Source organism: Salvia splendens, chromosome 21 (assembly GCF_004379255.2).
Source record: "Salvia splendens isolate huo1 chromosome 21, SspV2, whole genome shotgun sequence".
Classification (NCBI taxonomy): Eukaryota; Viridiplantae; Streptophyta; class Magnoliopsida; order Lamiales; family Lamiaceae; genus Salvia; species Salvia splendens.
Genome location: NC_056052.1, coordinates 5743841 through 5756570, shown reverse-complemented (window position 1 = coordinate 5756570; position 12730 = coordinate 5743841). Strand labels below are relative to the sequence as shown.

At 41.5% G+C, this 12730-nt stretch overlaps 3 protein-coding genes across 3 annotated transcripts; 2 read left to right on the top strand and 1 right to left on the bottom strand.

Annotated features, from left to right (window-relative positions):
• Positions 1-2880: 2880 nt before the first annotated feature.
• On the top strand, positions 2881-5209 carry LOC121784106 (QWRF motif-containing protein 3-like). Its single transcript, XM_042182285.1, has 6 exons — positions 2881-3855; positions 4341-4460; positions 4564-4680; positions 4764-4850; positions 4929-5036; positions 5126-5209. Exons 1-6 carry the CDS (start codon positions 2881-2883, stop codon positions 5207-5209), a joined length of 1491 nt encoding a protein of 496 aa, XP_042038219.1.
• Positions 5210-5423: 214 nt separating this feature from the next.
• Positions 5424-8972, top strand: LOC121784922 (protein STABILIZED1-like). Its single transcript, XM_042183196.1, has one exon. The coding sequence runs from the start codon at positions 5618-5620 to the stop codon at positions 8690-8692; it is 3075 nt and encodes a 1024-aa protein (XP_042039130.1). The 5' UTR covers positions 5424-5617; the 3' UTR covers positions 8693-8972.
• A 666-nt stretch (positions 8973-9638) lies between these two features.
• On the bottom strand, positions 9639-10841 carry LOC121783984 (syntaxin-125-like). The gene has a single exon (XM_042182165.1). The coding sequence runs from the start codon at positions 10638-10640 to the stop codon at positions 9732-9734; it is 909 nt and encodes a 302-aa protein (XP_042038099.1). The 5' UTR covers positions 10641-10841; the 3' UTR covers positions 9639-9731.
• Between the last annotated feature and the right edge of the window lie 1889 nt (positions 10842-12730).

Genomic DNA, 12730 nt, shown 5'->3' with positions numbered 1-12730 from the left:
ACTCGTTGCCGAATTCCGCCCACATGTGTTTGATTAGGTCTTCTTGTAGCTCAACGTGGGTTCGGGTATCGCGCATTGTGTGCCTTATTTCGATCCCCTCACCCACCGTCGTATGCACATGTCGGCGTGGGGAGACATTGCGCTTGAGCTTCCGACTTCATCCTCGTCGTAGAAGCTAGCCGCCCTCGGTCCTTCGTCGGCTATAATCATGTTGTGTAAGATAATACACGTGTACATGATGTCGGCGATATTATTCACGTACCACAGCCGAGCCGGGGCCTTCACAATGTTGAATCGGGCTTGAAGGACCCCAAAGGCTCTTTCGACGTCTTTCCGCGCAGACTCTTGACGCTGCGCAAAAAGAACCCGTCTCGGGTCTTGCGGGTTGCTGAGCGTCTTCACGAAAGTCGACCACCTTGGGTAGATACCATCGGCGAGATAGTAACCCATGTGGTATGTATTTCCGTTGACGGTGAAGTCGATCGCCGGTGCTACATCATTCAACACATCATTGAAGATGGGTGAAGAATAGAGCACGTTCAAGTCGTTGTTGCAACGTCGAAATATGCATGTCAAATCCATAGACGGTAGTCGGCGACCGCTTCAAGGATAAGTGTTGGGCCGCCACCTTTGTGGCCGCTTAAGTGTTGCCCCCTCCAAGCAGTCGGGCAATTCTTCGACCTCCAATGCATGCAGTCAATGTTGCCAAGCATTCCGAGAAAGTCGTGGACTGATTCGTGAAGACGAAGCAACCGTTGGCAATCATCGGTGGTGGGTGCCCGAAGGAATTCATCACCGAAAGCTGTACGAACGTCCTCGCAAAAATTTTCCAGACAAAGGATTCCAGTGGGCTCACTTACATGCAAATACTCATCGAAGAGGTCGGTCGTTTGCCCAGTAGCGAGTTGCCGGATGGCACACGTACACTTCTACAACGCCGAGATACTTTACCGACCGACTGCATCTAGACCTGTTTGGAAGAATTCAACACGGGCGGACAATGTGTTGACAATACGCATAAACAAGCGCTTTGACATGCGAAAACGACGCCTAAAGTAATCTGCCGGAAACCGCGGCGGGTCAGCAAAATAGTCGGCAACGAGCCTTTCGTGGGCTCCCTCCCGGTCATGATGGATGTAGCGGCGAGTTGATCTAGTTGGTTGAGGAGGAGGGGCGGGGGTATTCGCTGCGACATATGCTTCATAAGCGGCACGGTGTTGTTCGTAGTATTCTTGTTCTTCGCGCTCCGCTTCCGCAATGAGATGGGTGAAATCCATTTGAGGTTTTGAGTGAGAGACGAAGGTATAGATAAGTTGTATGAAAAATATGAATGAGAGATGATTTGATGTGAAAAATGGATGATGAATGTGTGTATTTATAGATGTTTTGGGGGGAAAAATATAAAAAAAATAAAAATAACCAGGCAAAAAGGGCATTTTTTTGGGATTGGGAAAATATATTTTTTTAATTTTTGGTATTATTTTCGATTAAAAAAAAGTTTTTTCAACGAAAATGCCGTTGGCCAATCACACGCTGTCACGTCACCTGCTAGCTGGCACGGACGTGCTCGATGCATCGAGCAGCGCCGTGCCAGCGGCGGACTACGTCTTCCGTGCCGCTGGCACGGACGGACGGACGCCGTCCGTCCGCCGTTGTAGATGCTCTAATACTAATTGCTTTCGAAAAAATGGTTACTTGGATTTAAAAAATTGATTTGGTTTTTGAACATAAAGTTTAAATTTTGTTCCCAAATATTCATACACCGAATATCAATCTTACTCCCCCAAGATGTTTATTTTATTCTTTAATTTTTAAATTATATACGTAATGTGAAATTTAATGAGGGGATGAAATGGAAAGACTAGTTAAACTGCAATCTCAGAATATTGAAGGGTTTATTTCATTTCTCATGGAGATTTACGCGGTTTCGAATTTCTGAAATAGAAATACTTTTACAATAATCTCACAATCGCAAATTAATTTTACAACAGAAACATAACATACAAGATGAATATAAGATTCAAACTGGACTTCAAGGGCAATTACCTATTACACAATATTATTATAATTTTATTAGTATGCTCTATACTAAACACATTCTAAATACTTATCTCCTCCAAATTGGCAGTTGCCATAAAATTGGTAGCTTTAAACTTAAATATTACTACACCACAAATGAAAATGTTGGTAGAGTAAAAGCCAAAACTTTTAATATAACTATTTCCCTAAAATCAAGATTGACTCGTGGTAAATCCCCATTAAAATTTAAACCCATGATTAAATCACACTTAAACAATTTACCTATCCTCTCAAACTAAAAAAAAATAGAAATTTCCCCACTTAAATATGCCGGCTAAGCTAAACAAATAAATCCCCACACAACACTCTTCTACCCCACATATACACACAAACTCAAAATACATATACAAACATCAAATTTTAATATACTCCATATACATCACAAATATTTTATAACTTCTAAATTGTCTCTTAAAACAAGTCAAGAAACAAATTAACGCATCATATTCATATTAGATTATTATCATATATACCAAATCCAATTTCCTTTGCCTTAAAAATAATTGATAATATTTCAAAATTTTAAATCCCATTCTTCGTTCCTAATATCGCCAAATGATTAAAAGTTTCAAAATTCAAAAAAAAGAAAACAAATATAGTTACCATATGATTTAAGAGTTTCAAAATTCAAAACAAAAAACAAATATAGTTACCATATTCCATGCAAGGGCATTCCCGTCCATTTACACGCCTCAGCTATATAAAACTGGCGGGCTTTTCCCCTTTCTCTCAACAGCAAAAAATCAAATGATAACAAAAATGAAAAACAGACGCACTCTCACCATCTCTGCGTGTTCCGAAATGCAGAAATCGAGAGAATTGAGCCCGAGAAACCTCTCTCCGGCGTCGAGCACGGCTTCTACTTCATCAACAACCGATTATTCCGGCAGCGGCCTTGAATCCCCAAATAGTATTCTCGCTCCAATGAAGCAGAGAGCCAATCAATTGAGAAAGCCTAAAACCCTTAAAAATTCGGGATTTCTCCGGGGTCTTTGGCCGTCGACAGCTTCTTCAAAGGCGAAGAAGACGGCCGATTCCATCGGCGGCGAGCGGCGCGAGGAGTCGGAGCAGGGAAGGAGTAACGGAAAAATTGATCGAAATCCGCAGCCGCTTCTCGGCCGGCAGCGGAGCTGCACCGAATTCATACGGATCCGGAGCCAGCTAGAGGATTTTAAGGAGAATCGCAATCCAATTTTGGGAGGATCGACGCGATACACGAGGAAATCAAATTCTCTGGATAAATCGCAATCGTCGGAAGAAGATAACGGAAATATCATGCCGGGGAGATTCTCTATTGATGAGGTGGCAGTGAGAAACAACTCGTTTTCGAAATACGATTCGGGCCTGAATTTCGATTTCTCGCTGGCGTCGTATATGGCTCCAACCGTCAGCTCGAGAAAGCACCGGATCGACGACTTGCCGTCACGGTCACGGCGGTGGAGCGGTGAACATCTGGAAATTGATAATAATAAGAAGAATTCTCCGAAAATTTTCAACTCGGGGAAGAAGGGTGGTGGAGATTGGGCCGGGCCGTTGGCCCGAACGGGCTCTCAGAGGGCTCTGAGCTCTCCCAAAGGGAAGGGAATGAGGAATATATTGAATTTGGGGATTAATTTGGTGAAGGGGAGGAAATCGTCGTCGGCTTCATCTTCGGCCGGGCCGGGCTCGGCGGAGAATGTGCATCAGTTGAAGTTGCTGCATAATGGGTTGGCCCGATGGAGATTTAGCAATGCAAAAAGTGAGGTTACTAATGAGAATTATGCCAAACATTGCGAGGTTTACTCCTATTTTATTTTTAGGGATATTGATATCTAATATCATGAAACTTTCAAAAAGTTGAATTTTTCCCACGAATTTTAAATTGGCAAACAATATCACGAACTTTACCCTGGATTTATTTTTTCCCACGAATGAAAAAATTCATGTTATTTTAATCGATTGAAGAACAATTTTGGAGGGTGTGCTTCAAGAAAAATTATCTTCAAAGATTGAAAAACTTGAAGCTCTCAAAAATATTGTCGAGAAATTACGAAAACAAATTCGTATCATAATATTATTTGTGGGAATTTTCTCATTCGTGAGAAAAAACAAACTGGGGTAAAGTTCGTGATATTATTTGTCAATTTTAAAGTTCATGGGAAAAATCCAACTTTTTGAATGTTTCGTGATATTAGATGTCAATATCCCTTATTTTTATATTTTATATACTATGATTATTGATTAATTGTGTGTTAATATTTTTTGGGGTATTTTTTTTGTAGGAAAAATTCCAACATGTTCAAGTTGCACTTTTCAAGCTTCAACAGTCTATCCTACAAAGGAAATTACAGCTGCAGAAGGAGAAATTGGAGATGAAATTAAATTACATAATTCAGTCTCAGGTAAATAAAATTATACTATAAAAGTGATGATAGTATTAATTTATAGATTAATATGTACTCTAATGTTACTTATAAACATAAAATCATTTTCATGATATCATAGATGAAAGCATTGGAAGTTTGGGCAAACATGGAAAAACAATATTCATCAGCAATTTCAAATACAACAGATTGCTTGCATTCTGTTGTTTGCAAAATACCCCTCGTTGATGGAGCAAAGGTATATATATATTTGTTTAGTAAAATTAACTTAATTTTTGGAGTCGAAAAATGAAAATTGATTCGAATAATAATTTGTTGCAGGTTGAACCACAAATGGCTTCAGCAATGTGTGATGCATCAAATTTTGCAACTAAAATCAATATTATGGTTGTTGCCTTTCAACCTACGGTAATTAATTAGTTTGCTGTTAATTGTGTGTTTGTATCTCTGAAAATTATGTGTATTAACTTAATTTAATTGTTTTAGGTTGAAAAAAATGTTATCGTTGTGGCTAAACTGGCAACTGTAGTTATACAAGAGAAGCAACTATTGGAGGAATGTTTGGACCTTTTCAAATTCATCTCTACATTGGAGGTGATTGAGAAAATCTATAGTTTAATTTTTTGCTGCACAATTAATTTAGTTGAAAACTAGTAGTAATTTCATTTTGAATTTAATTGCAGTTGGAAGAGAGGAGTTTGAGGAGTAGCATTATGCAATTAAGGTTGATGCTGCAGCAGCAGCAACAACAAGGGATGTTGGCGTAATTTCTTGTTACTCTCTCACACTCTGTAAAAGATTTAGATAAATTTGTAAAAAATTAGAGAAATTTCTACTTCATTTGATATGAATTTGTATCCATTCGTCGTACAATACGTAAATTCTATCAATGAGCTAAATTATACATCAATATAGTTTAATTAAATTTTTTTTATAAAATAGTCCCTATAAGTAATGATTTATGCGTCAGCCCACACAAATATAACCTTGCTTGTTTTTACCAATAAACACAGACAAAACACACAGTACACACTTCGATCATCTCGTCGGGAAAAACCGTCTTCATCATCTCCGGCTGCTTTCACTCTCTCCCATTCCCCCAATTTCACACGCACACACACAGCCCTCTCATATTCCAATTTCCCCCAATTTCCAAGCACATATCAAACCTAAAAATGGTGTATGTCCAATCCCCCTTCAGCAAAACCCTAACCGTCAATCTCAATCCTTCAACCACCACTCTGCGGGACCTTAACCTCCATCTCCATCGCCACCACCTCATCCCAATTTCCCACCAGCGGCTCTATCTCTCGCCACGCCTCCTCTCCACCGAAGGAAACGACGCCGTTTTCCTGTCCGATTTGGGGGTTTCCCTAAATTCAACCCTAACCCTACACGTCCCTCTCCTCGGCGGTATGCAAGCGCCCGTGGCTCCAAAAGCCAGAACTGACTTCCTCAACACGAAGCCACCTCCGAATTACGTCGCCGGGCTGGGCCGTGGCGCAACCGGTTTCACCACCCGATCTGATATCGGTCCTGCCCGAGCTGCCCCTGACTTGCCTGACAGATCCGCCGCGGCGATCGGCGCACCTGGGACGCCTGGCGTGGGCCGCGGCCGGGGGAAGGGAGCTGGCGAGGAGGAAGAGGAGGAGGAGGCTGAGGAAAAGGGATATGACGAGAATCAGAAATTCGATGAATTCGAAGGGAATGACGCTGGATTGTTTGCTTCTGCGGAGTACGACGATGAGGATAAAGAAGCTGATGCTGTTTGGGAGGCGATTGATAATAGGATGGATTCGCGGAGGAAAGATAGAAGGGAGGCGAGGTTGAAGGAGGAGATTGAGAAGTATCGAGCCTCGAATCCGAAGATCACAGAGCAGTTTGCTGATTTAAAGAGGAAATTGTACACATTATCGACCGATGAGTGGGATAGCATACCAGAGATCGGGGATTATTCTCAGAGGAACAAGAAGAAGAGATTCGAAAGTTTCGTTCCGGTACCAGACACGCTGTTAGAGAAGGCAAGGCAGGAAAAGGAGCATGTGAGTGCTTTGGATCCGAAGAGCAGGGCGGCTGGTGGGACTGAAACGCCATGGGCACAGACTCCGGTTACAGATTTAACTGCTGTCGGTGAAGGGAGAGGAACTGTGTTGTCATTGAAGCTCGATAGGCTGTCTGATTCAGTCTCTGGATTGACTGTGGTGGATCCTAAAGGTTACTTGACAGATTTGAAGAGTATGAAGATCACTAGTGATGCTGAGGTGTCTGATATAAACAAGGCTCGATTGCTCCTGAAATCAGTAACGCAGACGAATCCGAAACACCCTCATGGCTGGATTGCCGCGGCTAGGTTAGAAGAGGTGGCCGGGAAGCTTCAGGCTGCACAGAATTTGATTAGGAAAGGGTGCGAAGAATGCCCTAAAAGCGAGGATGTGTGGTTGGAGGCGTGCCGTTTGGCGTCTCATGTTGATGCGAAGGCTGTGATTGCAAGAGGTGTGAAGGCGATTCCTAACTCAGTGAAGTTATGGATTCAAGCAGCGAAGCTTGAGTTGGAGGATGTGAATAAGAGTAGAGTGCTGAGGAAAGGGCTTGAGCATATACCAGACTCTGTGAGGCTTTGGAAGGCGGTTGTTGAGCTTGCTAATGAGGAAGATGCGAGGCTTTTGTTGCAGAGGGCTGTGGAATGCTGCCCGTTGCATGTTGAGCTATGGTTGGCACTTGCTAGGCTAGAAACTTACGATAATGCAAAGAAAGTGCTGAATAAAGCGAGGGAGAAGCTTTCGAAGGAGCCGGCTATATGGATCACTGCTGCCAAGTTGGAAGAAGCTAATGGGAATACGAGCATGGTTGGGAAGATTATTGAGAGGGGTATTCGAGCTTTGCAGAGGGAAGGTGTTGAGATCGACAGAGAAATGTGGATGAAAGAGGCCGAGGCAGCTGAAAGAGCTGGTTCTGTTGCTACCTGTCAAGCTATAATCCACAACACGGTCGAGGTTGGGGTGGAAGAAGAAGATAGGAAGAGAACTTGGGTTGCTGATGCAGAGGAGTGCAAGAAGAGAGGCTCGATAGAGACGGCGAGGGCCATCTATGCCCATGCTTTAACTGTGTTTTTAACAAAGAAGAGCATATGGCTGAAGGCTGCTCAGCTTGAGAAGAGCCATGGCACTCGGGAATCTCTCGATGCTCTACTCCGGAAGGCTGTTACTTACATACCACATGCTGAAGTTTTATGGCTCATGGGTGCCAAGGAGAAATGGCTTGCTGGGGATGTGCCTGCAGCTCGGGCGATTCTTCAAGAAGCATATGCTGCAATTCCCAACTCCGAAGAGATTTGGCTTGCTGCATTCAAGCTTGAGTTTGAGAATCATGAGCCAGAGAGGGCAAGGATGCTTCTTGCAAAAGCACGAGAGAGGGGAGGAACGGAGAGAGTATGGATGAAGTCTGCCATTGTTGAGAGAGAACTGGGGAACATTGCAGAGGAGAGGAGGTTGCTTGATGAAGGGCTTAAGCAATTTCCTTCGTTTTTCAAGCTCTGGTTGATGCTGGGGCAGTTGGAGGAGCGTCTTGCGAACTTGGAACGAGCCAAGGATGCGTACGAGCTTGGGTTGAAGCACTGCCCAAAGTGTATTCCTCTATGGCTCTCACTTGCTCACTTGGAGGAGAAGGTGAATGCATTAAGCAAAGCCCGCGCTGTTCTGACAATGGCTAGGAAGAAAAACCTTCAAACGCCCGAGCTTTGGCTTGCTGCAGTGAGAGCTGAGTCTCGACATGGTCACAAGAAGGAAGCCGAAATATTGATGGCAAAGGCGTTGCAAGAATGCCCGACTAGTGGTATCCTCTGGGCTGCTTCAATAGAGATGGCTCCTCGGCCTCAACAGAAGACAAAGAGCAGGGATGCGTACAAGAAATGCGGCGACGACCCTCATGTCCTCGCTGCTGTGGGGAAGATATTTTGGCATGATAGGAAGGTTGACAAGGCTAGGACATGGTTTAATAGGGCTGTGACACTTGCTCCGGATATTGGGGATATCTGGGCGCTGTACTACAAATTCGAGCTCCAGCATGGTGGGGAGGATAACCAGAGGGATGTGCTGAACAGGTGCGTCACTGCAGACCCAAAGCATGGGGAGAAGTGGCAGGGGATATCGAAGGCAGTGGAGAATTCCCATCAGTCTACGGAGTTTATCTTGAAAAAGGTGGTGGTTGCTATAGGGAAAGAAGATCATGCTGCTGAAAATGGCAAAAACTAGGTCATTTACCTCAGTGATGAGTTTAGTGTCGCTTTTGATTTTGCTAAAGCATTAGATATATGAATTTGATTGTGAATTCTGACTAGTTCTTCAGCCTATGGATTTGCTTGCTTATCTTTGCTGCTTTGTAGAATTTGCTTATTGACTGGTTTTATTCATGTCCTGCTACTGCTGCTGCTATACAGGCTCTAGGTTGTAAGTATGTTTTTTGTATTGATCTTGGATTTCTTTGTAGTGTGATAATATTAGTATTATATCTAATTCTATGATCTATCCCACACCTATGACCTCAAGCTGAGTAAGGTGGAAGTAAATTTACCATTAATGGAAAGCTTTGTTGTTGGTTTCTTACAATATGCTAAACATGAGATATGAAAATGATTAAAATTGGTCAAGAGAGTGTAAAGATTTAAAATATGCCAAGAAATCCTTGGAGATGACATTGTTGAAATTGTTTTATTTTGCTTAAGCTTTGTTTGGATACATGATCAGGGATGGAACTATGTTAGCTTGTGCATCAAAAGTGAAAGTTGATGGTTTACTATGTTAACCGAGAATTTTTATTTTGGGTGAGAAGTTTTGGAATTTGATGGGTTATATTATATAAATTATATAATGCATTATCTAATGAATTGAATTGGGTTTCTATTTCACGTTAGGTTGTGATTCCAAACTCAAATTTGTTTTTGTTTTTCTTTTCCGATTGATATTATACATGCATATGCAATTTACAAGCTAGGATCCTAGAATACTAAATTTAATTAAATTCAAGCCTTCTCAATAACCCTACAGAAAAAAAAAAAAAAAATTGAGATCCAGCAAAAGAATGTAGATTCATTCATTCTCAGCGACAGTTACAAAATCCAAATCCAACATTAATTAATTGCTAAACAACAAAATTTTCATATTTCGGAAAGCTGCCAAAATGCACCGTAAAAATGCGATCATTTTGAGCTACACATGCCATCCGAAAAAGGAAAGTAAAAACCATAACCTATATGAATATATCTTAGACGATTAATTGAATTACACACAATTTCTAAATCAATTTCGCCATCACAAGATTTGACCATAGTGGGAATGTTACAAAAATTATGAGGATTATGACGAGCAAAACGGCGTAGTAATACCACTTTCGTGACTCCTTTTGGTACTCACGCGCGTCCTGTAGCTGCTCCGTCCCCCGCCGCACGAACGAGCTCGCGTGCGCCACGTGGCTCTCGATGTCGTTGAGTTGTTGCCCCTGCGCCTCCACGAGTGCCGCCATGTCAAGGAAGATCTGGTGGAGTTCGATTAGATTTTTCTCAATCTCCTTCACAGCGTCGTGTCGTTCCTGGATCTCAGAGATGGCGTCCATTATCTGGCCCCGCCCTTGCTCTTGGATTGCTTTTTGCATGAACGACTCGCTCTCGCCGCTCGAGATTAGGTTCTCGATAAGCTCCTCGTCGGCCTTCTGGCCTGTCACGGTGAAGTACCGCCGCCCGACGGTCTCCTTATACTCCTCGTTCATGCGTGCCCGCAGGCCCTGGAACTCATCCATCATGGTCTTCAGCTTTTTTCCCAGGCCGCTAACCACTGAGGTCCGCGTCCTGTCGGCTGAAGACCCTGGGCCACAGCCTGGGACCCGCCTGTTGGTTGCATTGGACTTTTCCAATGCCTCCAACTTGCCTTTAATGAGTTTTACCCGCTTTAAAACCTGTGACACGTCAGCATCCATGCGGGCCCGCAGGTCCTTAACAGTCTTGGCATTATGGGCCGTTTTGCTCTCCTCGTTGGATTCTTGCAGCCGCTTGTAGAGCTTCTCGACGTCGGCCATGTCCTTCTTGACATTCTCGACGTCGTCGAAGAATTTATCGAGGTTGACGCCCTCAGTGCGGCCATCGCCTCCGCCAGCCTCGAGGTCGTTGCCCTGTGCATTTTTGAAAGAATTTGAGAAGAGGTCATTCATCTTGGCCGCCTGTCGGGAAAGCCGTGCTCACGAGGTGGTTCGTGAGTGTTTGTCGCGGTGGCGTTGGCGGCGACAGACGGCGGCAAAGTGAAAGATGTGTGTGTTTAGATTAGGGGTGGCTAATCAACAACTTTTCTTGCCCTCTCCGAGCTGGAGTTGCATGGTAGGGTTGGAGGGAGAAGAAAAGATGAGACAAGTCAAGAATCCATGTGGAAACTATAAAAGTGGATTTAGATTTTTTTTTTAGTAGTAATAAATTTGGGGAGGCTAATATTGGAGGGGTTGAGATAGTAATGGACATCCTAAATTTTAGATCTATATTTTAGGAGGTGAAATGTGATTGTCTTTCCTATTTTGTCTTCTGTTTTATTGCATTTCAATTGGGTATAAATATAAGATTAGACGTGGGGTTATTTCATGTATATATGAATAGTATGACTATGCCAATATATATACGAGTACATAGTTCAAGGGTGATTCAAATGGCCCATCGCAAGACTTAATTATTTTTAAAATTTTATTATGATTTTTTTCGGTTAACAAGCTAAACAATTGGCTTAAATTTATCGATTAGTAATGCCAACTGAGTAATAAGTAATCGATCCACCATTTAACCATCCATGTCATAGTCAATTCATAGTGTTTTGCACTAACCTAGACCTAGTAACCCTATATATACGATAAATTCAGTTTTTAGAATAATGCTATCAAATAGTCCTTAAAAAATTGCCAAGAATATAATAAAAAAATTAGTTTCTTTCCACTTATATATGCTTTCACGTAATGTTTACTCTTACAATATTAATTCATTTATTATTTTTACCACAGGAGCCATGATCAGTGATCACTACTTTCTCTACTCAGAGCCAGAGGCGGATCCAGGTGGGGTCGCGCGGGGCTGGCCGACCCCACCGACCGTCCACCGAACACTGCCGGAAAACATCATCTTCGACCTTTGACCTGGTGCAGTTCCGTCTCCGACCCCACGGCAGCTTCAACTCTACCCGAAGCCTTCCGCCTTTTCCAAAAACTAAGAGGAAAAAGGAACAATACTAATAAGAATAGAGTAGAGATAGATAAGGGGAGGGATTGCAGAAATTTCAGGGATCTGATGATGATGGAAGGATGAAAAAGACATGGTTGCTTTAATAAGGTTAAATGATTGAAATATTTGGGCCTACTTTATTATTATTTGTTGGGCCACCAAAAATGTTTGTAGCTAGTATAACTAAATAGGTTGGCTCATTTTGTGGATTAACTAAGCATAATTACTTTTATAATTTTTGTTTCATCAACTACAATTTTATTATATTTTTTGTTTACTCATTTCTTGAAACTATTATTAAAATATTTGGTTCTAAGAATTTTAATGGCCATTGTGTATACAAATATTCGGTGACTATTTAAAATATAATGATTTTAAATAATTATTTATATATTATACTTCCTCCATCCATCATAAGCTAGCCATTTTTTTGCCTATGATTTGAATTAATTTTCAAAGAATTAAAGTGGAGAGAGTAAAGTATGAGTAGAGAAAAGTAGAGGAGTGAAAAAAATAAAGTATTTGAGAAAATAAAGTAAGAGGAAAAATTTTTTACTTTAAAGGGAATGACTCATTTGTGGTGGGACATCCAAAAAATGAAAGTAATTCATTTATAACGGAGGGAGTATTTATTATTATTATTATTATTATTATTATTATTATTATTATTATTATTATTATTATTATTATTATTATTATTATTATTATTATTATTATTATTATTCGACCTCACGGATTTCATGTTCTGAATCTGCCATTGCTCAGAGCATTCAAATCAATTTATTAATCACTACTTACATTCTTTATGAATATCACTCACAATAATTCAACCACTTTTTTTTATATCAATAATCCCTAATATTATTCTTATCTTAAGAATAATATTAGTGACTCCTATGACTATTGTTGAATTATAAAGTAAAAACACCAAAAAAAATGTTTTTAAATTGGGCTTGCATAAAGCCCATTACAACATTTCTAGTACCCAACACAATGGGCGAGGCTGGATTGGGCTTGACCGAAACAACAAGATCCAGCTCGAGTT